General features: G+C 55.5%; 1 protein-coding gene across 11 annotated transcripts in view; it reads left to right on the top strand.

Annotated features, from left to right (window-relative positions):
* The first annotated feature begins 879 nt into the window (after nucleotides 1-879).
* The window catches only part of LLGL2 (LLGL scribble cell polarity complex component 2), a 32,417-nt gene continuing 5,679 nt past the window's right edge, over nucleotides 880-27,617 (top strand). For 4 of the 11 annotated variants that reach the window (XR_005055568.2, XR_005055569.2, XR_005055570.2 and 1 more), the window contains exons 1-11: nucleotides 11,632-11,651; nucleotides 11,738-11,831; nucleotides 20,542-20,639; nucleotides 21,843-21,924; nucleotides 22,217-22,332; nucleotides 22,773-22,931; nucleotides 24,669-24,831; nucleotides 24,990-25,122; nucleotides 25,468-25,522; nucleotides 26,105-26,259; nucleotides 27,329-27,546. Coding sequence is in view for 7 of the 11 variants with exons in the window: in XM_036997137.2 (XP_036853032.2) it covers nucleotides 11,757-11,831; nucleotides 20,542-20,639; nucleotides 21,843-21,924; nucleotides 22,217-22,332; nucleotides 22,773-22,931; nucleotides 24,669-24,831; nucleotides 24,990-25,122; nucleotides 25,468-25,522; nucleotides 26,105-26,259; nucleotides 27,329-27,546 (1,254 nt within the window). In the remaining 4 variants the exon portion in view is untranslated. Of the gene's footprint in view, nucleotides 1,033-11,629; nucleotides 11,652-11,737; nucleotides 11,832-12,980; nucleotides 13,108-20,541; nucleotides 20,640-21,842; nucleotides 21,925-22,216; nucleotides 22,333-22,772; nucleotides 22,932-24,668; nucleotides 24,832-24,989; nucleotides 25,123-25,467; nucleotides 25,523-26,104; nucleotides 26,260-27,328; nucleotides 27,547-27,617 lie in introns of those variants that run through there. The other 7 variants (XM_036997134.2, XM_036997135.2, XM_036997136.2 and 4 more) reach the window with 5 other exon arrangements.

The raw sequence follows: 27,617 nt of genomic DNA on the forward strand, positions 1-27,617 counted from the left end.
CCACCCACAACGCTGCTTTTTCTGACGCAGGAGCTAAGACAAGCCCGCAGGAGGGCAGAAGTGCGACCCTGCACCTTCCGCGGGAGGGAACGGGAAGTCACAGACCTCTCTGGGTGGCTTGGCTTTCTGAGGGTAGTCCGAGAAGGGAAGCTGGCGCCCCGTCGGCTCCACCTGAACGCAGCCGGGTCCGGGTAGAAGGGCAGCAGAGAAGCGCCATGACTGTGGCTTGAACCCTGGTGGCTTAAGAGGTGTGCTGTGGAGCGCGCCGTTGGCTCGGGTGGCGGGCCTGGCCCCCACGCCCTTTCTGCTCCCGTCTCTCGTCGCTCCAACCCCCTCCCTCGTGCTCAAAACTCCAGTCGTCGCTGCTGTACAACGCAGAAAGGGTAAGGTGGTCCGGGCTTGGAACCCTTGCCTCTGCCACCTCGCTGTCGGGTCCTGAAACCTGGCCCCGGGACTGCCGGCCACCCTCTCAGATTGGGTTGGGCGCTCTGGCAGAGCTGGCCGGACTATGCTCCTCCCTCAGCCGCTCCGGGCCGGTCCGTGGGAGGGACGGTTCCCCTTCGCGCTCAGGCCTGGGAGGTGGCCCAGGGCCGCCGCGCGTTCCGGGAACTATTTCCTCCGGGAGGCGGCAGAACACAAGGCGCGGCGCACTGGTCCGCCACCAGGTACGCGCAGGTGAGGCGGAGGGCGGACCGGGAACGCCTCTTGCATATTCACGCAGGCCGGAGGTCCCGCCCCTGCCCGCCGGAGCCGCGGATTGGCTTAAGCGCGGCGCCCGCCCCCCAAGTGCGCCCCCGCCCGATCGGCGCAGGGCTGAGGGGCGGGGCCGGGCCCGGCGCTCGCGGTTCCGCTGAAACGGCTGGCTCGCCCTTTATGTAAATACGGCGGCTCCGCCCCCTGCTCGCAGAGCCGGAGGTGAGCAGGAAGGAGACTGCCGCGCAGCAGCCCCCGGGCCCGCGGTAGAGGGGGCAGAGCCGGTGGCAGCGCCGAGGGACTCCGAGGCCTCGGGCGGGGGCCGGCCTGGAGTTCCAGGTGAGGCGCGGGCTGGAACGAACCTGAGCAGGCCCGCCCCCTGGGGCGCCCGCTACTTCGGGAGGGAAGCAGCGGAGGGCCAGGACCCCTGGCTTACCGGGGTCGGGCGGGGAGGGCTGCGCCCAGGTCCGCCCGCCTCGCCCTAGATCCCGTTGCTCCGTGTCTCTGGGCTATAGACACCTGTGGAAAGTGCGGCTGAGAACTTTTCTCTGCCTGATCCGCCCGCGATCACAGTGAGTTTCGGGTTTGCACGATAGGTGTTGGCTTTGGGGAGCGGGGAAACAGGTGTCCAGCCCTGCTGGGTGCGGGGGTCGCTGCAGGCGGAGATGGAGTCCCCGGCCCCACGTGTTAACTCTCCTTGGCCCGAGAGGTGGACGACGCATGTCTCTGGGGGTCCTCTCCGCGAGCGGTGGCCTGAGCACGTTACCTCGGCGGCTTAGCCCCTGCCGCTGCCATCTGGACTCTCTCCCTGCCGGCCTTTTGTGCCTCCTAATCCCTGGACGCAGGAAGCCCGCGGGAGGGACTTTGGTCTCTGGGCCTTTTCGGCCTCGGGCCGCTTTGAACACCTTTAGGGGACGGTACTGAGATCCAGTTGTGTTTTCTACAACAACAGGGGGAGGAATTACGTTGTGGTGCGTTGTGGTACGTTGGGACTTGGTAAGGAGTGAAAGCTTTTGTCTGAGCAAAGAAAAGTGTGCAAAGTTTGCTCTGGCTGGACGCTTCCTAGACACACTGATCTTTGGCTGTGGGGACAACTGACTGTAACTAGAAGCTCGTTTGGCTCCCTGAGGCTCTCACCTGAGATAGGTGAGCTTTGGGTGAGGCAGGCGGGGCTTAGACGCAACCCCCGTTCCCATGGGGATCCATGTACCAGATGCAGGGCATTGTAATATGGCTCTAGGGACCCTCCGAAGAGTTTACAACTCAAGGTCCTGTCAGGCTGCAGAGGGGATTTTGAGCAGGAAGAGGAGCTGGGAGAGAATGAGTGCATCAGGGATCCAGGAAGCCCCAGGTGGGAAGAGCGGAGTGGCAGTTCAAGAGCTGTGGCCTAGTGCAGGGGGAACCAGGGTCAGAAGTGGCTTGTGAGGAAGACAGCTGAGTCTGTATGAGCTGAGGCCCTGAAAGGGTCCTGGGAGAGGTAGTCCAACTTCTTTATTGAATGGAATTAGGATTTGGTTTTCTTAAGAGATCTGCCCACAGTGCCCTCTTAAGGCAGTCAAGACTCAAACCCAGCTCTGGGACTCTGATCAGGCCTTGCTCCTCCTCCCAAACCTAGACTGGGCCAGTCTCTGAGGGCCAGTGGCCAGTTTCCAGAGTCTGTGGTCATTCTGCATCCCTGGTCTTCCTTGAGGCAGTGGAGTGTCATCTTTAATGACAGATTAACTAGGAGAGGCTCCTCTGGGTGTGGGGACAGGGAAGCTGCTAGGTACCTGCTAGGTATACTTTATGGAAGGTATAAAATGAGGGAAAAATGTACCCTTTGCCTCACAGTCTTTTTCCTCAAACAGTCCTTACTCTGCCATCTAGTTAAATTTTCTAGTATCCTTTCAGACACTAGGTGTAGTTTTGAATCAGGCCTTGCCAATTTCTTGCTGCATGACCTTGGCTTGGTCACTTAACCAAGCCACAGTGAGCCTTGTTTTTACAGATGTAACAGGAAGATGAAAAAATGTGTCATAAACATGTGTGGCCTGGCACATAGCAGGCACCAGGTGAGGGTGAGTTTAATTTCTTCACAACATGAAAAGCATGGGCATTTGCAGGCCCTTGGGCATATGCCTGGGCCTTGTGAAGGCACCTGATGGGTTTTGAGGGAATTTGGCTTTTCTGTCCAGAAATCAGCTGAGAGATCATGGTTTTTTGAAAGCCTGTAGGGGTCAGCACTTCAAAAGTGAGGATGTTTCTCTTTGAAAGTGGTGGGACAGAGGTAGAGGACAGTGGCCTCTCCTAACCTCATCTTGTGTTCTAGTGGCTCCTGGAACTTCCTCCGCTCTTTGGAGGACCAGGAGTGAGGCCTGATAGCCAGACCCCAGCTGAGGCCTTTGCATGTATGTGTAAGGGGCAGGTTGCGAAACTAGCCTGCTCTGCTTTCTGCACAGGGCAGGCCTGGCTGTGTATATTTAGTGCCCTGTTGGGGATGGAGAGAGGGGAGCCAATTCCTGCATCTGTTATCATTAAGATTTTCTGGGAACCCCACAGTGCTTCATTTCAACCTTTTTTAGGAAAGGGATGTCCTTTCCTGCCAGGACTTCCTGGCATAGAGACCTTCCTTCCCATAGAGAAAGTGTGCCTGGAGCTGGACCGTTTGGAGCCTCTGCCATACCATTGGTATGTGACCCCCTCATCTACCCATTGGACACACTGAGCATCCCAGGCAAGAGTCTCCAGCAGTAACACAGGGTTTTCTGAAGGGTTATTCAGTCTTTCTGGTGTTTTTCCATATGTCAGAGGCAGCTGTTGAGACACCTGAGCTGGGGGCCCGGGTGGAAGCACAAGAGGCCAACAGTTCCTTCCCCTGGGTTGGCTGTTTTGAGCAGGTCTGGCCACCTGAACTTCCTTTTCCTAAGTCCTCAGTTGGGAGAAGCTGTCTTATCTCAGTCGGGTGCTGCCACTATCAGGACTCCATCTGGGTCAAGGCGTGCCAGGTCTGCTCGGTGACTTTGTTTTCCCCTGCCCAGGGGCAGTTTGCAGGAGAAAGTGGGGTGGGGGGCAGGAGATGGGCATCCACCAGTGGGTCCACCAGTACTGCTTGCCCTTCTCCAGCCCTGGTTCTGCAGGGTTCTCCAGAAGACCCTCCCCTCGCCATCACCATGGGGCTTTGCCTGGCTCTCTTCGAGGTGACCTTCCCTGCCTACCCTACCTCTCAGAAGAAATTGGTACTTTGGAGAATCACCTCTCTCCTTCCCCTTCCCAGGAAGCACAGTGAATTCTTGAGCTAGGAGAGGCTTCTCTGGGTGTGGGGACAGGGAAGTTGCTAGGTACCTGACTCTACCCTTCAGGAATTCAGCAGAGACCTGAGCCATCTCTTGAGACACCTGACTCACTGTTCCCAGGATTTCACGAGAGGGACATCTGGGAACAGGACTATTTGCATCTAGTCAATAATAGCGTTCTTGGGTCCTCCTTGCCAAGGATCTGGGTGTCCTGGAGCCTTGGGCTGAGGCAGGGCCACAGAGATATTCCCAGCAGGATGCCAGGCATGCTGTCCACATAGCTTTGGCCATGGCCAGAGACTTGAGATTGGGGTGGGGAGGTTCCCTGAGGGACCTTATGGGGTCTCAACCCTGTGCTCTTAGGAGTCAGCAGCTCCCCTTTGTCTGGTTGATCCCTGTTCAGCCCTAGCTGTTCATTCATTCATTCAATAAGTATTTACTGGTGCCTCTGTGTGTCTGCATTGGTTTAGACACCGGGTATAATCCTTACACAAAGCAAAGACCTTTCCCATCTCAGGACTAACATTCTAAGGGGAGCGGGAGCAAGAGAAAATAAGCATTAAGTACTGAATAACGTGTTATAGAGTAAGGACTGAAGCAGGGATTGTGCCCCCTGTGGCAGGGGTGGGGTGGGGGCGCAGGTTGCAACTTTAAAAGGTGGTCATGGTGGGCCTTGACAAGGTCACATTTGGGCACAGACTTGCAGCATGTGAGGGAGTTTTGTAAACAATGTGAGCACCTCCCACGTGTCAGGGTACTAAGCACTGGGGATACTACCACACACGGGACAGCCATGGTCCCATCCTCCTAGAGCTGACATCTTCTGGAAGCTCCTTTTGGGGCAGATGCTCAAGTTTTGAGGCAAGTAGGAGGCTGTGGTATGGGGCTTTATAGGATGAGCCAGGCACCCAGCCACCCCAGGCACGTTGTCCACCTCCTCGCCAGAATGGCTTTGTCCCTGCCTGCACTTGGCCGTGTTTAGTCCGTCACTTCCCTAGAGAGAGTCTTGTGTTGGATTGCAGAAAGGGGATGAGGCCCCCAGGATGGTGATGTGTTAGGGGATGCAGCATTCTTACTTCCCCTCCCATCTTCATAGGTCAAGGGAGGATCCTTGGGTGTGGCAGGGGGCCGCCCAGGGACTGGCTTGTAGCTCTGTAGGACTGGAGAGGAAGGGGTCTGGTGACAGGCCTGGACCCAGCCGCAGAGGGTGAGGTCAGGCTCTTGCTGCTGACCCCAGGTTGCCCCCTCCAGGCTACTGCTCGCTAGCCCTTAGGTCCTGGGAGAGGCCTGAATTGAGCAGAGGGTTCTGCAGTCAGGTTGGAACTCAGATTGGGACTTGCAGTCTTACTAATTGCTTGGACCTGATAGCTCTCAGAATTGGTTATTTCCTCAATGACTGTTAGAATTACACAAGGTGATACATAGAAAGTGCTTCAAGTAGCAGCTGGCGATAGTCACTCTCAGTCCCTTCCATTACTTAACAACAACAGTGACAACAGTGCTCTGATTCCCGCCCCACGTTCTCTGTGTTCGCCTAGTCCCACCTCCATGGAGGTGCCCTTTCAGCCAAGGTCTGGCTGCTAAGCTGCTGGCCAAGGGCCTGCCTGGTGCCTCTGGGAGACTGGGTTTCCTAGGGTAACATGGCCACCTGCAGAGCTGTCTTGGGCATCTGAGTTGGCATGGACAGATGCCTGTGGGGTCCTCAGCTGCCCCAGCTGCTTAGAGCCCTGCCCCACCACTCCCCTAAGTAGGAGAAGCAAGGATGTACTCATACCTATCAGATGTCAGACAGGAGGCCGAAGCCACATAGGGCCTCACACAGGATGTTGGGGAGGGAGGCAGTCCTTCAGCAGCAGTGGGCTGTAGGGAGCACTAGCAAAGGGGCGAGGAGAGCTCGGCACTCAAGCTCACGCTGTCTGGGCCCCTGCAGATCATGAGGTGGGGGCTGAGTATGGCTCCAGAGCCTTCTCTCCCTGGTGTCCAAGATGTTCAGTGTCCTACTGCTGGCTGCAGCCTCATCAGATCTGTGGGACTGCCTGGGCTATCGAGGGACCTTCTGGGGTGCTGGCCCATCATATACCTCCAGGACAGATGGGCTCAACTTAGCCAAGCCTTTGTTTTAGTCCAACCACCCAAACGGGGCCAGCGTAGGACAAGCAGTCTGGGCTGGGAATCCCCCTCTTCCTCCCTGTGGCACAGTCAGATCTGTTGCTTAGGGCAGGGGACCCAGGACAAGTCCACCCCATGCAGGTATTCCTTCTCTTCCCCCACTGGTTTCTGCTAGCTCCTGAATGTGGTTGGGGGCATAGGGTCGATGTGTGTCATCCCAGAGGGGTCCGGGCAGAGGATGGGAAGGGAAGACAGGGTATGAATTTACTAGCCGGTTTCCAAGTAGGCAGCTCTCCTTTTTTTTCCAGGGCAGGCACCAGAGTGTGGGGAGACCAATCCTAGGCCCTAGGGTGTCTTGCTAGTCTGACTGGAGCAGTGAGGAGAGAAGTGGCCAGATCAGCTGCCCACAGGGAACTCTCAGGCTAGTTCCACACACAAGGCACAGACCTGTTTGGAATGAGTAAGAATCTACTACAGGTCAGCAAGCTTCGTGTAGCCTGGCCCAAAACCGTGAGTGCCCACTCTCTGAGGGAACAGAGCAGGGCAGGGCAGAGAGGGTGGCTCAGAGTTTGGTCTGGTCATGGACTGAGGGCAGAACAGGCAAGAACAGAGATCAAGGCTGGACGATCTTAGAAACCCAGAGGATGGAGGTCTTTCTTCTTAGGAAGCCCCCTCCCAGGGGTCATGCCATCCTGGTACAGGAAGTCAGGACCTTCGGAGCATCCCCAGTGGCTTTGCCTCAGATCCTTGGACTTGGGGGGCTCCTGAACTTGTTTCTTCTCCCACAGCCCTCATGGTAGAAGAAACAGCAGCATGTACAGACGGCACGCAAGAGTTTGCCAAGCCCCTTTCCAGGCCCTCCTGTTGAAGTTCACAATAGCTCCACTGGTCAAAACGTGCGAAGCTATGGCGCTTTGTGCTCCAGAACCCTGAAGCCCAAGATCACACAACTGGTTCCACTCACCTTGTCTGCTCCCCGCCTCTGTACCCATCTGGTGTCCTTGAAGGCTACTGTGGCTGGAGAGGATCCCAGCCCCTGAGAGAACAGTAGGGGTCCCACCAAGTGCCCGAGTGCCTCCTGTGAGCATAGGGCCACCCTCACGCCTTACTGCGAGCTGGGTGGTCACCCCTTACCTCATGTGATCCTCTTAACTACCCTGCCTGGGAGGCAGATAAACCAAAAGAGGAAAAAAAATCACTAATCCTCCAGTGTGTTACCTACATACGTAAGTACTCAAGCTGACTCTTGGATGCATCTTATATCTGTTCCGCCGCCTGTGGTCTTCTGCCCTTTCAGTGACCGTGGGCCTCCCATCGTGGCGCTGAGCACACTGTCATTGACTTCTTAGGTTGCTTCTGATTCTTCCTAACAGCTTAATGACCAGCACAGCAAAACTTGGGAGAAATTCGAGGAGCTGAATGGGTGCCTGCATCCATGGTGGTTTTAGGGACCATTTTAGCATAAGGTGTGGTCAGGTGCTGGCGGAGGACAGTGAGAGTGACCAGGATGGGTTCAGGCAGGGAAGGCTTTTTGAAAGGTGGTTCATCTTGCTGCTTGAGGGACAAGAACATTCTTTGAGACAGAGTTTTGGAGACCATAGTGAATGGGACCTGGGGTGGGGGCTGAGCAGATGGACTGACTGACACAGGGCCAGGCAAAGAAAGGGAGATGTAGTGTGGTGGGGAGCGCTGACCGCATTGGGCCCCTGCCCAGGACTGTCAGCGGTTTCCAGTGGAGTCAGACTGAAGCGCTTTGCTGCAGCCCACCAAGCCCCCCTTTCTGACCCACTTCATCTCCCTGTTGCCTGCACTCAGACCCTTCACTTGTCCTTTTCCTCCTGGAACATGCAAACTTGTTCCGTCTGTCTGCTGGCCACACCCTGACCCAGGTCTCACCACACTGACCACTTCCTATCATTCAGATCTGGGTGGAGATAGTACCTTCTCCACTCATTTATTCAACGCGTACCTGGGTGCCGTGGTGGAAACAGAAGTCCCTGAGTAAGAATAAGAAAGCAAGCTAGTCCTGGTGGAGGGTTGCATAGGTAATAATAAGATTAGTAAATAAACTATTCCATGTGACCCCTACGAAGGAGAAAAGCAAAGTGGGAAGTGGGAGAGAAAATGTCAAGAGGCACAGGAGACAGGCAAGCGAGTGTCTGGATGAAAAACACCCCAAGCAGAAGGAACAGTGAGCCCCCAAGCCCAGAGGCAGGAATGTTCACAGAGTCCTTCTAACTACCATATCCTGATCACCCTTAGCATCTTCCTTTATTTTCTTGCTGGTCCTGATCTCTATCTGAAACCACCCTGCTGACTGATTTGGGTACTGTGAGTCATCACACTCTCCCCTGCGTAGACCTGAGCTTGGTGAAGTATCTGTCACTGTTGTATCCCCAGGCCTAGAACAGTGCCTGCTCTGTGCCAAGCACTGTGCCAGGCACTTGGCATTGCTCCCACTCTTCCCAGCAGACCTGTGCATCTCCCCTTACAGATGAGCTTGCTGGGCCTCAAGCTCTCTTGGGAGGCTGTCCAGCTTGGAAGAGCTGAGCCATAGTGATTGAGCCCTGACTGTTGATACCAAGCCCTGGGCTTGTTCCCTCACATCTCCCCACCCCACTGGCGGGTTGAATAGATGGGATCTGTTCCACGTTAGGAAGCTCCAAGCCCAGGTTCCTGAAGCTTCTCTGCAGAGAACCTACTTGTCTGGGGTGAGTAGAGCTAAAGATTTCCCTAGAGGTGAGTCCAGCCAGTCCCAGACCTGTTCCACTTCAAGAAGGGGTAGCACTTTTTTATGCCTTGACCTGGGCAGTTATTCTGTGTTGGGAGCTACACTAAGTGGTTGATTAGAGTGAGGAACTGATGCTGTGGCTGCTCACCTTGGCCCTGACTCCATCACCCCACGCCAAGGGGGTCCCAGCCCCCGGTGCAATGAGCGGCAGGGCCATGCAAGTCCACCCAGTGCTGCCCAGCCAGACCTCACAGCACCCTGCAAGCAGCAACCAGGCCCCAGGCCTCAAACTGCTCGGTTGGCTCTGAAGTGAAGGCATGTGGGAGTGTGGATGGCCTTGCCTTTTAACTGCAGCTTGTAATTAGGCATTCTCTGTCCTGTCAAATACACCCTTTGCTGCCTCCCAGAGCCCTTAAGTTTGGGAGTTCACCAGACCTGGCATGAAATCTGAGTTCTGCTGGTTCTTCCTCGGTGCCCTGGATGCTGTGGTCTTTGTTTGCTTGTCTGCCAAGTGGAAATGTTCCACTCACATTCCAGGGAAACTTGCAGAAGGTGAACAAACATCAGGGAAGAGGTTCAGGGGTACCACGTCACATGCACACACACTGAAGTGCAAAGGGAAGGGGAGGGTCAGGACACGTACAGACACGCCACGCTGCTTGCCTACCCCTGGGTGGTGGGATTTAGGGAGGATTTTCTCCTCTGGATTTGCTTTTTCTACAACGAGCATGGATTACTTGAGCAAAATGTTTAAAAAGTCAAAAAAAACATGCAAAGGTCTGGTACAGTGCCTGGTAGGTGGCAGGTGCGCTGAGGGCTGTTGAGGTGAATGGAGAGCCCGCCGTGCCATCCTGAGTGGGGCTGTCACCCTACCTCCTACCTGCATCTCCTCCCCCTGTAACTGTGTGATGTCATTTTTTAGTCTGTGTGGGTCCTTGGCCCACGTGGCCCTGTGCATTCTTGTCCCCACCCCACGGCTGCTTGGGTCCCACAGAGCAGAGCCCAGGTCAGCCTCTCCTGGGAATCTGCGGCCCCTGTCCTCCTCCAGGCTGCCACTCCCAGCTTCCTCTGACTTCTGACCCAGTGACCCAGGCCCAGGAAGGGAGAGCAAATACCCCCAGGCGCTCAGAGTGGCCCATTTATGAGCTGTGCTGCCCTCCCCCATGGCCGGAATGTGAGGCCACTGGCTTAGCTGTTTGTCTAGGTGGCCGAGGCCTCAGAGACTGTTTCCCTCCCAGGCCCAGGAGCCTCTGGGACTTTCCTGTGTTTGTGCCCCGAACCTCCTTCCAGGCCTCAGGTCAGGTGGGCACCTGGGAGTTTCCTCACTGCCTGCCATTCTTCAGAGAAGTGGGGTACCCCCCTCTGCTCTGGCTCCCTCAAAATGTGAAGGCACAGACCTCTCATTCATCCCCCTCCCTCCCACTAGTGGCAGTCTTCAGTGTCAGGGGAGGTGATGGAGCTTTGAGGGCTGGTTGCCACCTGTTGCCTCCCAGCTGGGGTGATGTTTGGGTTGCCCCAGGATGTGGGTCTCTCCTGAGTGGAGTGTGACCCCCTCCCAGCATGGCCAACCCTCAGTTGCTCTACCAAAGACCCTACCCAACTCTACCATGCAGGAGCCCCCAGTCTTTGACCACATAGGGTCCTTTCATATGCAAAGATGTGGCCTGATAGTTAATTTTTTCACCTCCCAAGAAGCCAAAAAATTAAGGCATGAGCTTAGATGCCTTCTTCTCCCAAAGGACACCCCCGGTCTGAGCCAGATGTCTCCCTGTGTCTCTCCATCAGGGCACTCAGCTCACTGCCCTGTCTGCTGCCAGCCCCTGCCCCATAGTCAGTTCCTTCAGGGCTGGGGCTGGATCTAATTCCTTCCCTCTCTGGAGGAGTGTGGAACGAACGGAGCAGTTCCAGAGTAGGCTTGAGCCCTTCCATGTCCGGGGACAGGCTTCATGTCCTGCGGTCAGTGGGAGGCCATTCTACTGGAAGCCAGAAGCTGAAGCACAGATGATCCTCCCCCCAAGGATGATCCAGAAATAGTTCCCCTTGGATTGGGAAGGCATTCTACATTCGGATGGTCTTGGGCCTTGAGCTGGTTTCTTGATTGGGAGCCGATTTCTTCTAATTAACCTTCACTTTGTCCCATGGGAAAGGGAGCCTGTCCACCTGAACATACCCCATCAGAGCCCAGGGAGCTGGAACTGGGTCAGCCAGAGATGGTAGGGGCAACCAGGGAGCCTGGGCCAGGGCTGCGGCTGCAGAGACCCCAGCAGCCCCACGGGGTGGACCCATCGCCCTGGCCGCATGTTCTGCACCCTACCCACTCAGGTTCCTGATGCCTGTGGCTGGTGGGAGCAGCCTTCCCTGAAGTCAGGAGAAAGAGTGCAGGTGTGCTGACTCCCCGAGACATTTCTGCTGGGCCAAGGCCTGGAATCGCCTGGCCTCCCCCCTACCCCGCTTGGATTCTGGTCAGGGAGCTCAGGTGGACTGCCTTTGTGTTTCTGCCTCCCACTGGCTCTGGAGAGAGAGGCTTGTGAAGTTTCCTTTTCTGGTTAGCCAGAGTTTTATGGTTTTTCAGAAAACAGGTTAACAATTAAGCTAATTAACCTTGGGGCTTCTGGCCCTCTTTGTTCCCATGAAGCTGGGCTAAATGGCTTCCTCCCCCAGCTTCTCTGCCGGCTTTATAAGGCCACAGGTGGCCGGGAGCAAGTGTGAGGGCATTAACCAGCCCCAGGCCTCCAGTGCAGAAGTCCCTCCAGGCTGTGCCGCACTCCGCAGATGGAGGGAGGGTGCCCAGGCTGTGGCGGTGAAGCTGCCCGCGCCCAGAGGCGGCCACTGCCGGGCTTGGCCAGGTCTGCCGGCGCTGACATGGTTCTGACATGGTTCTCGGGCCAGAGCCCGCTTGCTCCTCGTGTCAGCGGCTCCTCCTCTTCTTCCAGGGGGCTGCGCCAAGCAAGATGAGGCGGTTCCTGAGGTCCGGACACGACCCTGCTCGGGAGAGGCTCAAGCGGGACCTCTTCCAGTTTAACAAGGTAAGGGGAAGTGGAGAGGCAGCCAGGTGGTTATGGCAGTGCTATGTTAATTGCCCCCCAAGCTGGGGCCGTGGGCACTCAGGCTGCCTTACCTTGACTGAGGTACTTATTTGGCACTTCCTGCAATAAATGCCTCATAGGAAGCTGACTTTGCGAATGGAGTCTGGTTTGAGGGCTTCCCTGGGAAAGGGCCAGGGGTCAAGACTCCTTGTCCCAAGTCTCTCTCTGTGTGACCTCTGAAAGTCATTCCACCTCTCCTAGCCTCAATTTCCCTACCTGTACAATGAGGATAAAACCATCTGCCCTGCACACCTCACCTCCTCACAGAGTTGTTGAGTAGACTTAGGGATGGGAAAGATGAAAGGAGTTTGAACCCTGCAAAATGTAATGTTCTTGTGAGGCCAGGTCCCTTGGCTAGTGACCACAGGCCATGACTGTACCCTCCTCCTCAAATTGCCCCCAAAGGGAATGCAGTTTTCCCTGCAGACAGAATAGGCTTAGCCCCAGAGAGTGGGGCAAGGTGCCTGGGAGAACGTGCTAGGGTTGACGTTTGACCACCCCAACCCCAACTCTGTTCCTAAGGTTCCTGAAGCCAGAGCAGCCTGTCCCCAGAGATCACAGGGAAGATCCTAGAAACTCCACAGGGTTCCTCAAGGGAGCTGGTCCTGAGAAGACCAGAGCTGGCCTGCAAATGGGAGGAGCACAGCATGGTTCATTAGTTCCCTGGCCACCTGGGCTGCTGTTGCGGGGTAATTAGCCTGTTTCACCTCTGCTTTGATGTAGGCAGTTGGCCCCGTGTGCCTGAGCTTCCTCTGCTCCAGAAGGTGAACTGCAGGAAGGGGAACTCCATGATGCTCTTCCCCTTGGGGGCCCAGGGGCCCCTTGAGGACATGCTGATGGCTAGGACTTCAATCCAGTTTAGCCGCTTAGAATCTGGGTGACCTTGTGCCCATTACCCACAGCATAGGCTTGTTACAAGGATTACATAGAATTAGATCATTAATTGCTAGGCAGAGTGGTCCAGGAATGCTAGCTCCTGTTTTTAGGGGCTGCCTCCCAGGGGTAGAGAGTTCCCAGGGGTTTATTCAAGGTGAGTTGGGGTCCCAACATGCCCTGCTGTTTCCCTCTGATTTTCTTGACTTGTGTGAGGTGTCTCGATGGATCTCTGCTGTGATGCCACTGCCTCTAGGATCAGGGCTTCTCTAAATGAACACCTCCTCCCACTGACCAAAGGAAGCAGTGGGCAAGGCTTTGGACCTCGTGAAATGGCATGCAGGTACTGGGAATGGGGGATCGGGGCCCCTGGGAGCCTGCTGCCCTTGTTCCCAGATCTAAGAATCTCAGCACCCTCCAGGGGGCCTGCATGACCCCTGTGCACCTCCAGTTGCCACTGGTGACTCCGGTCTCACTCGGAGAAGGAGTCAGTTCCAGTGGAAACCGGATAGACAGGCTCAGTCAAGAGGGATGAACCCCGGCCCCGAGTCCCAGTTGTGTACTTGGGGTGGGGCTGGGGTGGAGCTGGAAGAGGAATTAGCCCCCCATGCTCCACATCTGGTGGTCCCCAAAAAACATGTCCACCCCATCCAAAGGCCTGGCTGGGGAGAGGAAGGGGAAGCTCCTGTAGTTACTTCTTCCTTCCATTGACTTGCAAGAAACTAGCATTGAGCACCAATTGTAGACAGCCTAGGGCTGGGGCTGTAGGAATCTATGACTGAAGGTCTTTCCCCGCCAAGACTTCTATGGTCTGGCCTGGCAGGAGGGATGGGACTGACAGTCTGAAATTCCACTTCCTGGGACTGGAAAGGAGGAAGGGGGTGGGGGAGCTAGGGAGGTAGATGGAGTGGGGTTAGTCCCTCCGGGCTCTTGGTGAATGGTGGAGCCTGAAGGGTTGGGGTGAGGGTGAGGCCTGATTCTGGAAGATTTGGGAACCTGACTGGTCCCACTCATGCCACCCCCTCCCCAGCCCCAGGCTTCCCCAACCCTTAGCTGTGGTTTGAGGGAGGCTGGAACCTGGGAGTCTGGGCCCGACACACCAGGGCCATGGCAGGGTTTGAGCTAGAGAGTAAGTAATCCTACTTACAATTCAGAAAAGAACTCTGCAGACTTTTTTTTTTTTTTAAAGGAGACATCACGGTGAGTGGAGGGGCCCAGGCATGAGGAGAGAGGGGGTCTCAGGGCACAGAGCACTATTGACATTGGTGTTGCTCTGGGGTCAGGACGTTTAGCATCCCTGGCCCTACCTCCTTGAGATGCACAGCTAAAACCATCTTCAGACATGGCCCCTGGCTGAGGACCGCTAAACTGGAGCACTATTTTAGCCATAAAATTAATGAGACCTGATGTAGATGGAGAATGGGAGTAAGGGGAAGAGGGGTGGGTGTCTAGTGTGACTGTGGTGGGATGTGTGGTTCCATCCTGGGTGGGTAATGTGCCAAGCACTGGGGTTGGGAGCCCAGGAGGGGCAAGGAATAGGTTTGAGTAAAAGCGATACATTTGATTTGCACAGAATAGCAACAGTAATGATCTCCATTTATTTTCCCCCAGGAGTTAGTCTTCCAAGCCCAGAACCTGACTGCTGGGGGTGACCAGCTGGGTGGCCTTGGGCAAGTCACTCAACTCTAAAATGGCAGATAGCGGGATATACAGAGCTGCAGCTCTGAGCTGTAGGCGTCACACATTCCTGGGGGTCAGCCCTCTGGGGAGTGCCCACGGCTGGTGAAGCAAGCATTGTCCGGACCAGACAGGTCATGGAAGTGCAGGCTGCAGGTTGCTGTGCTGGGAAGGGGGACTGGGACAGTGGCACCATCATAGGCCTGCGTAGCAGCTTCTAGACAGTGGCTTCTAAACCAGTGCTGGGTCTCTTCAGCACCTCTGGCCGAACTCCTTGACGCCCACACTAAGTGAGGTGTCTCCAAGAGAGGGGGACGTCTCCCCAGGGGGCTGAGAGCAGCGTGTCTGGTTTCACTGGCTTCAGTTCCTGGGAAGGAGCTGTGTCTGGATACCTTCTCTGAGCCCTCTGCATGAGACTGGCTGTCGGAGGGGCAACTCCAGTTGACCAAGGGCGCTGTGCCAAGCCGCAGAGTGGCCGGGAAGTGCAGTGGGTAGGGGCAGGGATCAGATGGTGCTTCTTCACTGAGTGGCTGGACGCACATTACTTAACCCCTCCCTGTCCTCAGTTTCCTTATCTATGAAGTGGGCATCCCAACAGTGTCTACACCCAGGTTGGTGCGCTCAGTTCAGTCATTCCAGATGGAGCCATGCGAGGGTTGGCCTCGTCCTCGTGACAGTTCACAGGTGGGTGGGGGTCCTATTCCCCAGGCTGCTCGGGTCCCCCAGGGCTTGCCCAGGTGAGCCATGGTGGAGGTGCTGGCTGGGATGGGGACCCCTCAGTCACATTTGATCACCAGCTGTGTGGTCTTAGGATGGTGACCTCAGCCCCGAGCCTCAGTTGATTGGCCTATAAGGTAGTCGCCTGGGCCACTGAGGACCAAATGAGGGGACTGTGGGACCCACTGGGCACCTCGGTAGGGAGGAAGTGCGTCCCAGGGGACCTAAGCTCATGCCCAAACCCTTCCCTCAAAACCCCTAGAGGCCGCTCCCTGCCCTGGTGAAACTGACCAGACCAGCCTAGACAGTTGATAAGGGCGCCTGGGCCCTTCCTGTCCCGGCCACCCTCCCCCACTCCAGGCCCCGAACAAACAGTGTGTTCCTGACTGGCCGCCCCTGCCCAGGGCCAGGTTGTTTTGTCTTGGCCTTCGCATGGCAGGGCCCCTGGTGTCAGGTGACAGCCACACAGGGAAGGCCAGGTTGCTGCCACAGCCTGGAATCTGAGCTGACCACACCCAGTGCGGGGCAGTGCCAGCCAGGCAGGCAGGCAGGCATGCTCCCCATGGTTCCAGGCAGCCCTCCTTCCTGCCCCCTCAGCACTTGCTAGGGATTCCTCCACATTTGATCTTGGATGAAGTCCCCCTTGTGGGGGGCAGGATGAAGGGTCCCCATCAGATCTGACAAACAGCCTCTTCCCTCTCCCCTCCCAGAACCTGAAATGGGGTCCTGGAGCCAGCCCGAGACAGATGGGGCTTCCTCTCCCGCACAGGGCTAATGTGGCAGTTCCGGTGGCTCATACAAATCTCTCCTTTCCCAACTGCCTGTCAAAAGAGTTCATTGTTTTCTCCGCTCTTGGTAGAAGTCACCTGAGCCAGGTAGCAGGGTTGGGACAGGGCCCAGTAGGCTGGATGCTGAGCCTGGGAGGTAGTGGAGGACTGTTAGGCAATGGTCAACCTCCTGGCTTGAACCTGAGCTGGAGAAGGCTGGGGTCTCAGGCTGGACCCCTGGGCCTGCTGTCCTTGGGCCAAGCTCTTGCCCCACCCTTTGTCCTTGCTGGATGGATGACACACAGTTGCTCTGTGCCTGGGAAGTCACACAGTGGACCACTCTGGGGCTGAGCCCACCCTCCTGTGCCCTGGGGGGATGAGGTCTTTGTCCATGTGGATGTTGTTAGGAGTTGGGAGGGGCAACCAAGGAATGGGGTGGGCATCTGAGGTTGGGGGGACAGCTAGAGCTTAGGCTGGAGATGCCTTGTGCAAATCTCCTGCTTCCCCAGGCTGCTTGGGTCCCAGGTTCTAACTCCTCCCTGTCCCATCAATTAACTGACCTCAGTCCTCTCCCAGCTCCAAATCCCTTCCTTCCCAGCAAGACCCCCTGGGACTCTCAGGACTGGCCAGGGACCCCCATACCTCCTTGCTCAACCCAACTCAACTTTACCTGTCATGATATAATTGCTTCACTCAGGGATTTGTGGGCCTTATTTGCATGTCCACCTCCCCTCCCTGGACCTGGGGAACCTGCTGTCACACACTATTTACATTTAAGTCCACTCTCTTGGCCTCTGGCCAGGTAAGGTCACCATGAAATTCTCTCCCCTTATTTTGTTCTTAGGGACGCTTGCTCCCTTCTCCATGTTGTTAACTTGGAGGAGATGCTCCAAAGGATACAAAGTAATGATGGAGAACCTCAGAAGGAAGCCCAGCCTATGGGGCAAGGCCTGCGTGCCCTGGGGTGAGCAGAGCCTTTCAGCCACTATCAGGCAATTTTTGATGTTCCTAGTATTCCAGTTGAGGACAGCCTTGTTCAATGCAGTCATGGACACTGTCCCACTCCACTTATGAGACAGGAAATGAGGCTCAGGGAGGTTCTGTAACTTGCCTATGTTCCAGAGGCATTTTAAGTGGCAGAGGGGGATTCAAAGTTTAATGTGCCTGACTCGGTCGCTAGAGCCTATGGAAAAGGTGGAGATGGGAGGGAGGGGTTCCCAGGACCCGGAAGGAAATGAGGAATGAGTATGAGTGATTCAGTGATGGGCCGGATCTGCAGCTGGGGTGGCACAGGTGAGGTGTTCAGAGAGCTTCCTGCACAAGTTATGTGAGTCGATGGATAACGTGTGGCCTGAAAGCCTGACAAAAGCCGCAGGCTGGGCTGTTGTCTCTTTGGCTTGTCTTCCCTGCTGGCGTCAAAACTGTCTAGGGCACTGCCTTGGTCCAATGAGAATATAGTATGAGCCACATATGTAATTTAAAAGAAGTCACATTGCAAACATTTTTAAACACGTGAAATTAATTTTGATAACACTGTTTAGCCTAATATATCCAAGATATTATTGTTCTCACATGTGCTCTCAGTATAAATCAGTGAGACTTTTTTCATTTTGCTTTTTTCTCATACAAAGTCTTTGAAATCCCAAGTGTATTTTATACTTAGAGTGCATCTCAATTCAGACATGAAATTTTCTTTGGAAATATATGATGTGTATTTAGAGTTTTGGAGATTGAAAAAGTTGAAAAAGGAGATTAAAAGCTTGGACTGCCTGACTCCAGCCTCTGTTCCTTTGGAACCCAGAACCCTATAGATTTCCCCCAACATCTGAAAGTAAAAAATGCATTCCTGTGACACCTTTGTAAGCCAAATCTAAAGCAAAGAAGTAATTACTATTAATTTATGTAACATTTCTAGCATTCCCAGACCCAAAAAAGCATCTCTCTTAGGCTTTTCTCCTACCTTAGGACACATCTTGCTAAAGGATACACAAAATAAATGGAGATAAACTGCCCAGGGATGGCCACACAGCCAAGGACTGGGTCAGAAGTGAGCTGAGTATGGGGCCCAGGCAGGTCTGCGATTGGCTGCACGCTCAGTAGGAATCCAAGTGTGACCGAATTCCTCCTTCCTGCTGGGGATGGCTCAGCCGTGGAGGGGCAGAGGGGTTGTGTCTGCAGGCCCATGCCCGTGTGGTTCTTGTTGCAGATGGTGGCGCATGGCTTCCCATGATCACAGACACCATTCACACGGTGACAGTTTGATGCTGGGATGCTGGTTCCTGGGGAAGCTGCTTGGAAGGGGGCCGCTCTCACTGCTGGCCCTGCGAGCTGCCTCTATAAAATCTCTGTCAAACAGACATCAAAAGCTATTTGCTTTTTTTTTGCCTTTTTTGCCTTTTTTTGCAAAAGTGAAAATCCTCTATGGATTTCTTTCGGTTAGTGAAATCAGGTTTCCATGTAGGTCTTTTGTAAAAGCGAAGTGATATAACACGAACCTTTAAAAGCGGGGATACCTATACCTGTAAAGTTTTCCAGTAACTGAATTGAGTGTTCATTCTTAAATTTAAATCCATTAAAATTAAAATTACAAGTTCATTTCCTTAGTGATGCTAGCAACACTGCAAGTGCTTAGGGTCTACTCATGGCTCATGACTGTTGTGCTGGGCAACTCGGGGTGTGGGCTTCCTGGTAGCCACCGGGCTCCTGCAGGACATTTCTCCCACAATCTGCCACATTCCAGAGGCTTTGGCTTTGATTGGCTGCTGGCTGTGCTGCCATTCCATGGACCTTTTCTGAGCTCTGGCTACTGACTTCCTGAGGCCCCTTCAACCTGGGGCTGGCTGAGGCCTAGCAGGGCCCCTGGGGAAGCTTGTCCCACACATCCCATCACATGCCCTGCCTTCTTTTTCCTGGGAAATGTTTACATTCCAGACACTCCCGCTATCTCCCCAAGGCTTTTCCAGGCTCTGCATTTTTTGCATAGCTCAACAGGGACCTGGGCTAGCCAGAGGGTTCCTGCCAGGTCCTGCGGGTCACTTCTGCCCTCTCAGCTATCTCCTCCAGGTAGAGCCATTTGCAAGGTAGACTGTGTTCCTGGCAAAGAGCCAGGCCTGGGGGCACCCATCCAATTATGCCTCCCCAGGTGTCCCCAGAACAGGCACTCTGTGGAGTTCTCCTCCCTGGCCTGACCCCAGTACAGAGCCTCCTTCCGTGAAGGACTGAATTGGACTGGACTGGTCTGGGCAGGCAGGCGGGCTGAGCTATCAAGCCAGCTGTCACCAGGACTTATCTCTCTTTCCTCCTTTGAGACCTGATGGGATAGCCAAGTAAAGCCCAGAGGAGAGCTCTGGGCCTAAGGAGAACTGCCTTGGTGCAACATTTTTCTGCTAGGCAGTCTCCATAGTTAAAGAAAAAAAGTCTTGAAAGCAGCTGGCTGGCATCCATTACCCTGCTTTAATCTAGCTCTACGGGTTCAGTATCCCCTAGGGAGGTAGGGTTAAGTTGATAAAGAAACAACCAAGAACCTCTGGAAAACTATTTGACAATCTATATGTATAGTGTTTTCAGCCATACCTTTTTTTTTTAAAATACAGTTGATATACGTACATAGTTGATACATGTATACATCCATGGCTTTTTAACCTGTGATTCCACCCTGGGACCTCTGCCTAAGGAAAGACTCAGAGTTGCAGGCAAAGATAGAGTCAAGAATAGTTAGCAGTGCAACTGGGAATTGCAAATCCTCTAGAAACAAACTCTTCAACTGCAGAGGCCTGGTGAGGTAAGGCCACCTCCACATGGGGAATATTCTAAGTCATCTTAGCGCTTTTAAGCCCCTGGGTCTGCTGCCGTTGGGGAACAAGCTACAGAGCTCTGCACGTATGCATGTATCCACATGGCATGCTCCCCACCAGGTCTCTGTGTTTTTGGTATAGACAAGCACATGCAGAAGTCACAGGCAGGCTCAGGCAGCACTCAACACTCTGAGATGGTAGCAAAGGTTACTTCCAGTTGTAGGGGGTTTATTTCCTTTTTCAAACTCCTTGATAGGTTTCAAGTTTTCTACAGTGTGTCTTGCTTCTATAATGAGCGATGAGCAACAGCATGTGTCTTTAACGCACTCCAGAAGCTTCCTGTCTGGAAAGTGGTAGAGGGGAACCAGGGACAGAGGGCACTCGAGAGAGCAGATGTTCAGCGTTAGGAGGCTCAGATGGCGCAGAGGCAGGAAGGGACTGCCCTGGGGCTATGGTGCAATGAGTGCCTCCACTGTGCCAGCCGCCCAAAGCTTCCCTTGCCTCTGTACCCCTGCAGGAGGGCTGGGTTGGTTACCCACAGTAAGTGTGCTGGAGGAACTGAGTCAGTTCCTAGAGAACATCAAGTGGCCAGGGTGGTGCCGAGAGAATAAACACCCAAGGATGGCCACACAGTCAAGGACCGGATTAGAAACGGACTGTGTGTGGGGCCCAGACGGGTCTGGGATTGGCTGCACACTTGGGGTCTGTGTAGGAACTTGAACGTGACCGAATTCCTCCTTCCCACTGGGGGATGGCTCAGCTGTGCAGGAGGGGGAGAGGGGATGCAGCTGCAAGCCCCTGCCCATGTGGTTCTTGTTGCAGACGGTGGAGCATGGCTTCCCGCACCAGCCCAGCGCCCTTGGCTACAGTCCCTCTCTTCGCATCCTGGCCATCGGCACCCGCTCCGGAGCCGTCAAGCTGTATCCTTTCCCTTCTCCCAGTTCCCACGCAGGGAGGCCCTGGAAGGGGTAGGGCATTAGCATTGGTGAGGTTTAGGAAAGACCTCTGCCCTCCAAAAAACCAAGTTGCAGATAACCCCACCTATTTCTGTGATGTTCCAAATATCCTCTTAGGAGTCAGCCTTGAATGTAGTAAGTGGTGGGGGCAGGTGATGGGCCAAGAAACTTTAAACACAAAACACTTTTTCCAGTAAGAGTCAGTAGGCTGGCACCAGGGTTCTGTCCAAACTGGGGTGGCCAGATTCTACTCCATACCATGCACCCCCCCTATGTACACATACATGCACGCCGGAGAAGAACAGAGTCCTGGACAGCAGACAGTTCTTCTCTGGCGTGAGGCTGGGCATGATTCAGTAGGGTCATCTTTTTCCAAAGCATTTGTTCTGGGCCAATGGGACTTCCGGGCCATTTCCAGAGCAGGCCCACAGGTTCCAGGACAGAAGATTGCTGCTTGGGCCATCTGGCTGGCTCAGGCTGTAAGCCTTTGAGTTCCCCATCCCTAAACCTGACCTGAGCCCCCACAGTGAGACAGGGTGGCACCTGGGGGAGGCTGCCACAGAGGCCCAGCTGGCACATCCACCAGTGAAGCTGTGACTCCCCCGGTTCCTCTCTGCTGTGGCAGGGGCACTGGGAGTGGCAGGGGTGCCACCTTGGGCTGGGCTGGGACTGCGCTCCCACTGCCGGCTCAGCACTCCCCCAGCTGGCTAATCATTGCCAGGCCACAGCCCTACCCTGGTTACCTATCCTGGTGCTAAGCCTCTAGCCATGGCCACTGAGGGTGGGCCCACAGGCACCCTGTACATCTCACAGGTGCCACCTTGCAGCAGCTGATGGGTCTGTCACAGCTCAGGATGGGGGCGGGGTGCAGTGAGCAGCCTAACAGTTGCCAAGATAAGGCTTCATTGTCCCTTCTAAGGAGTTGCCCCCACCCGCCTGGCTAGGAGAGCTCTCCCTCCCTAGCTGGATCTGGCCCTACCTCCGGGGTCAGGTCACCGGCTGAGTGCCTCTCAGGCCAGCGCCACTGCTCTCTGGGCAGAGGGTGAGCCCTTCTCTGCTGCCCAGGTATTTGCATTCCTTGCCGTGTGGGCCCTGAGGTCCTGGCACTTGGGTGGGTGAAGGGTGGTGACTGCGTTCTGGAGCTTTTCCTGAGCCTGCTGCTCCCAGCTATGGTGCCCCCGGGGTGGAGTTCATGGGGCTGCACCGGGAGAACAACGCGGTGGTACAGGTTCACTTCCTGCCTGGCCAGGTGAGGGGCCCCTCCACCCACTTCCTACTGTCGCCTTCCAGGAGGTGTGTGGGGAGAGGCAGGCATCTGGCAGCCCTGGGCTTTGTGCTGACGGGAGGACCTGGGACCACCTCCTTTTCCCCAGCTGTGCCTCAAGGGCCATGCCAAGAATAGCTGGGGTCCTTTGGTCCTGGGGCTCTCTGACAGAACCGGGGCAGGCTGGACCACTCAGTGTGTGAAATAAAGGCCGTGGTGCATGCTGGCCCCATCGACGAGACAGTGTGCCCCTGTCCCTGTCCCGTTCCCTCCCTAGTGCCAACTGGTTACCCTGCTGGATGACAATAGCCTGCACCTGTGGAGCCTGAAGGTCAAAGGCGGGGTGTCAGAGCTGCAGGAAGATGAGAGTTTCATGCTGCGTGGCCCCCCAGGGTAAGGACTTGGTTCCCTTCCTCTCCCAGCCAGCCTGACCCATGCACCCAAATCCAGGGTGAGGTCACCCTTTGAAGGTCCTGTGGAGCCCTTGGTGGCCTTGGCAGTTTGAGCCAATGCTTGTCCACCTGCAGGTGCTCTGGGAGGAGTGGGCAGGGCCACAGCCTGCCTCCTTCCAACCCCACAGGAGGCTCGGAGGGATTATTTTCTGCCTCCTAGCCCAAGTGGGCTGCCCTCCGTCTCCTGTCTTGGCAGAAAGTAACCTTGTGTTTGTCCTGATCCGACACCACTGGACCCTGTTAGAGAGTGCACAGGCCTGCTTTTCCTAGGCATGTCTTCCCTGGGGCCAGTGCGGGCAGCCAGCAGCCAGGGGATGCTATCCACAGGCTCTCCCCTGCCTGGGCAGCAGCCAGCTCATAGGCAGCCATTCCCATCTGCAGGGCTGCCCCCAGTGCCACACAGATCACTGTGGTCCTGCCACATTCCTCTCAAGAGCTACTTTACCTGGGCACGGAAAGTGGCAACGTGTTTGTGGTACAGCTGCCAGCCTTCCACACACTGGAGGACCAGACCATCAGCTCGGACGCCGTGCTGCAGCGGTGAGCCCAGAGACCCTGCTGCCGTTAGGGATCTGTGCCCTCGGGTGGGGCGTGGCTCTCTCCCTTTGGTCCCAGTAGGGTCCCAGGAGCTAATGCTTTCTTTCCTGGTAAGTCTGGAGGGACGGAGGAGAGATTCTCAGCTCCCCATCCATCCCCCAAATTGAGACTCTCACCCCGTAATGTGTCAGCATCAAAGCACTAAAAGGGGCCTTGAAGGCAGCCTGTCTCTCATTTAAAGATGAGGAAAAAGAGGCCTTAAAAAGATTGTGTGATATCACCAACTTTTAGTCCAGCATTCTTTTTACTGACACCATGTATCTGAAAACCCCAGGGACTCTGCAGTGGGACAGTTGGGGTCCAAACCTCCCTGCGTAAGGCAGGGAAGCTTCTGCTGATATTTATGCTTTGGAGTCTGTGCTAAGTTTCTGTTCGCCCACAGGCTCCATGGCCACAAATCCTGCCAGCCCCAACTCTGTAGGTTTCTTCAGGCCTTTTTGGAAACTTTATTCCTTGACAGTGGTAGACAGGGAGCCAGATGAGGTCTGGGTGTGGAGGAGTGGATAGGACCCAGAAAGAGAGGAGGTGAGAGTTGGTTGGGTGGGATGTTCTGCGGTTCTGAGGAACAGAGCAGGAGCCAGGGTCCGGACCTGTGGAGCTGCTTCAGGCTCAAGCTGGCGGGCCCTGCTCCTGAAAAAAACAGGCTACTAACACATTCACAGCCATCAGGCCCCCAGTCTCAGGCCCAGCTGTCCAGCGCCGAGCATTGCTGGGCTGAAGGATTCCTGCTTGGGGCTGGGTCCCTCTGAGTGCAAACCTCTTGTCTTTCCTGCTTGGCAGGGTAGTATCAGAGCAGCATGACCATGATCAGAACAGGACTGTTTTCAGGATAGCAAGCACAGCTGGCTCTAGGCTGGGCACCCAGTCTGTGGGCAGGACAGTGGGAGGGCCTGCCGGTGCCCACCTCACTCCATGCTGGTGGGAACCTAGTTAGGGAGGGACCTTCCTCTGGGCCATGCCTATCCCACTGCGCTTTCCTGGTCTGAGTGCCCTGGGAACCCCTCCTACCATACTAAATCCTTGTTCTAAATGTAGAGAGGTTTGGTTTGGGGCATAGAAATACCCTCAGGATCCAGGCCGTTTGCATTTCCTCCTTGCCACCCCCAGTGTGGGCTCTTGGTCCCATGCCTGCCTGTCACAGTCTTCTGTCACATTAGCATTCCAGGCCCAGAGAAGGAGGCGAGGGTCAAAGCTTAAGGCCAAGCCAACTAATAGAATTTCACTTTGTGTGTTTTAAAAAGTTTTTTATTACAAAATACCACCTCCTTACAGAAATGCCCTAAGTATGAATATACAGTTTAACAGATCCTTGTAAGCTCCCCTTCAACTACCATCAGGAAAATAGAACTTTGCCAGCTCCCCAGGACCCTGTGTGCCCTTCCCAGTCATGACTCCCTCCCTCCCCTAGAGGTAACCGTGACATTGACTTTTCTAGAAATCGCTTTCTTGCCGTTCCTTCTAGCTGTGCCGTGTGCATTTGCATTGTGTGTGGTTTTTATCTATCACTGCCTTGCTCCGTGCACTGCTTCTCTCTCCCCTTGGTGGTTTGTCCTTGCAGTCTTTCCATGCTGGCCCACTCAGTGCCCACTGCTGCTCAGAATGCTGCGTGTGGCTGTGCTGTGCTTGGCCGTGCCCCGCCGGTGGTCAGCCGCGTGGGCTCATGGCACTCCCCTTGTCCAGGTTGCCGGAGGAGGCCCGCCATCGGCGGGTGTTTGAAATGGTGGAGGCCCTGCAGGAGCACCCCCAAAACCCCACCCAGGTCCTCATCGGCTACAGCCGGGGCCTCGTCGTTGTCTGGGACCTGCAGGGCAGGCGTGTGCTCTGCCATTTCCTCAGCAGCCAGGTAGGCGGTGGCTGGGATGGGGGCAGGCACCACGTGGCTCTCCCAGACTGCACACATCACCTACAGCCCTGGCGGAGGTGCAGGGGTGCAGGGATGGGGTCGTTGGGACCGCCGCCCTGACTTCAGCCTGCGCACTCTGCTCTCCCTCTCCTCTGAAGCAACTGGAGAATGTCTGCTGGCAGCGGGACGGCCGCCTGATTGTCAGCTGCCATTCCGACGGCAGCTATTGTCAGTGGCCCGTGTCCAGCGACACCCAGCAGCCAGAGCCCCTGCGCAACTGCATGCCTTATGGTCAGTGGTGCCCCCACCAAGCACAGGGCCTGGTCCTGCCCTGTCACTTGGGACCATCTTTCAGTCAGCAAAGCATCCTCTCTTGCCAGTCCATTTTGCCTGCATGCAGGGGTGGGTACCCAGCTCACAGAGGCAAAACCTGGGGCCCAGAGAGGTGCAGGCCTTGTCCAAAGCCACACAGCAGGTTGTCTGATACCCACTGTGGCTCTCTTAGTGAACTGCTCAGAACAAGACCCCCAAGCAGAGGTCCACTCGGTGGGTGCGGGTGTGAGGGATTTGTGCCTGAGTGGACTCACATGCCCCTAACAGTGGGAGGCCCACTCAAGCTAATTCCTTTTATTTTAGGTCCTTTTCCTTGCAAAGCTATTACCAAAATCTTCTGGCTGACCACCAAGCAGGGGTAGGTATCATGCTCTGTTCCTTTCCAGAGCCTTCCTGGAAGGCTGGAAAGGCTGCTCAGGCCTCTGCTCGGGGGAGGTGGTGCCTAGCGAATGCTTCTGAGCCCCATGTCAGGGTCTCGGACTACAGGGAGACGAGGCCATTTGTACCTCTCATGGCTAATTCCTGACAAAATATTCCCAGTCTTTCCCTCCCACCCTCCCAGAGAGAGGTTTCAGACTCTGTTTTAATAACAGGCCTGTTTCTTCAAACAGAATCGTATAGGAAGACCTAGTGTATCAGCAGAAACTAGGGGGGTGCTCTCATTCAAGCAGGGGGCAAGTCTCGTTGCAGACTCAGAAGCCACAGCCTGTGTGCCCCCACCTCACCACCAAGGGCTCCAGGCTGCTGTGGTCAGGAAGAGTTGGGGTCTACCCCACCCCTCCTGGGGACCTCGGGTGAGCGTTCACCCTGAGACTGGCCTCCCTCCCAGGGCTTGCCACTTTGGCTGGCACTGAAAATTCCAAGCTGCCAGTGCATCCCGTGGCTCTCGGGGGTTGTCAGGAGCCCCAGCCCACCCCACCCCACCTTCTGTGCCTGTCAGGTTGCCCTTCACCATCTTCCAGGGTGGCATGCCACGGGCCAGCTATGGGGACCGCCACTGCATCTCGGTGGTGCACGACGGCCAGCAGACAGCCTTCGACTTCACCTCCCGTGTCATCGACTTTACTGTCCTCACTGAGGTGGACCCTGCCGCTGGTAGGCGAGCTTCGGGAGTGGGCATGGAGGGCTAGCTGCTGCACGGTGTCGGGGTGCAGGCCTGTCCAGAGATGAAGAGGAGGGGCCTGCCTGGGTGTTCCAACTGCCACACCCTGAATCCCTCAGCCCCACTGCACCCCTTCGTAGTGCCACCGAGGCCAGCAGCTGTAGTCAGGCCCTTTCTCTCCCTCCTGCCAGCCTGTGGCTTCATCCTTTGTCCTTGCCTGGCTCTGATGGGGCTTAGTGAAAAACGGGCAGGTCTGTACCGTGGTTTAACACCCACCCAGCTGAGGCAAGGGGGTCCTGGCTTGGTCCTGGTGAAGCCCGCCATGTGGTGTGGGGCCAGCTCCGAGCCAGCCCCTTGGAGCTCAACCAGGACAGCATAGCCCTGAGTCAACCTCATAAATTGGGTGACAGACGAGACGAGAAAGGGCTGATGTGGAAGCCTGGAAAGGAGGCCTGGTGGGAGAACGGCAGGAGGGTGGGCCTCTCCAAATGCCTGTGACCTGACCAGGCCCTGGGCCTCCAGGTGAGCGGAGCAGGCCTGCTCAGGACACCCTGGGCTACATTCTCCTGGCTTTGCCGCCACAAGGCCATTTGGAGGGGGAGCTCCAAACCTGCTTTCCTCCTTTCTCAGCCTCCTCTCGCCTCGCATCTGACACAGGCTGCTGGGAGCAGGGTCTAGTCTGTGGTCAGTTCTTTTGGATTTTCTTACATAGGTGATGATGTCATCTGTGAACAAAGACAGTGTTATTTCTTCCTTCCCAATCTGTGTTCCTTTCATCTCCTTTTGTTGTCTTACTAAAATATTATCTGTCAATAAGATTTCTTTTTTATCCTGTTGATGTGATGGCTTACATTAATTGGCTGTCAAATGTTGAAGCAGCCTTGCACACCAGGGATAAATCCCACTTGGTCATGGCATATAATTTTCTTTATACATTGTTAGATTTGGAGCTTGTTTTTAAAATGCAGATTCCCTGGCTTCAACCTTAGAGCTTCAGGTCCCATGGGGCCACACTGGGCAGACTTCTCCTGCAGCCCCTCACCTGTGGCCTGTTACCCCCAGCCTTTGATGAGCCCTGTGCCTTGGTGGTGCTAGCCGAGGAGGAGCTGGTGCTGATTGACCTGCAGACGGCTGGGTGGCCAGTAGTTCAGCCTCCCTACCTGGCCTCCCTGCACTGCTCTGCCATCACCTGCTCCCACCACGTCTCCAACATCCCCCTGAAGCTGTGGGAGCGGATCATCGCCGCTGGCAGCCGGCAGAACACACACTTCTCCAGCATGGTAGGTCGTGCGCCCACCCCAGCCCTGCCTCAGGGCTGAGCTCTCCCATGACTTGCCGGTCTCATTCTCTA

Source organism: Manis javanica, chromosome 4, assembly GCF_040802235.1.
Source record: "Manis javanica isolate MJ-LG chromosome 4, MJ_LKY, whole genome shotgun sequence".
Classification (NCBI taxonomy): Eukaryota; Metazoa; Chordata; class Mammalia; order Pholidota; family Manidae; genus Manis; species Manis javanica.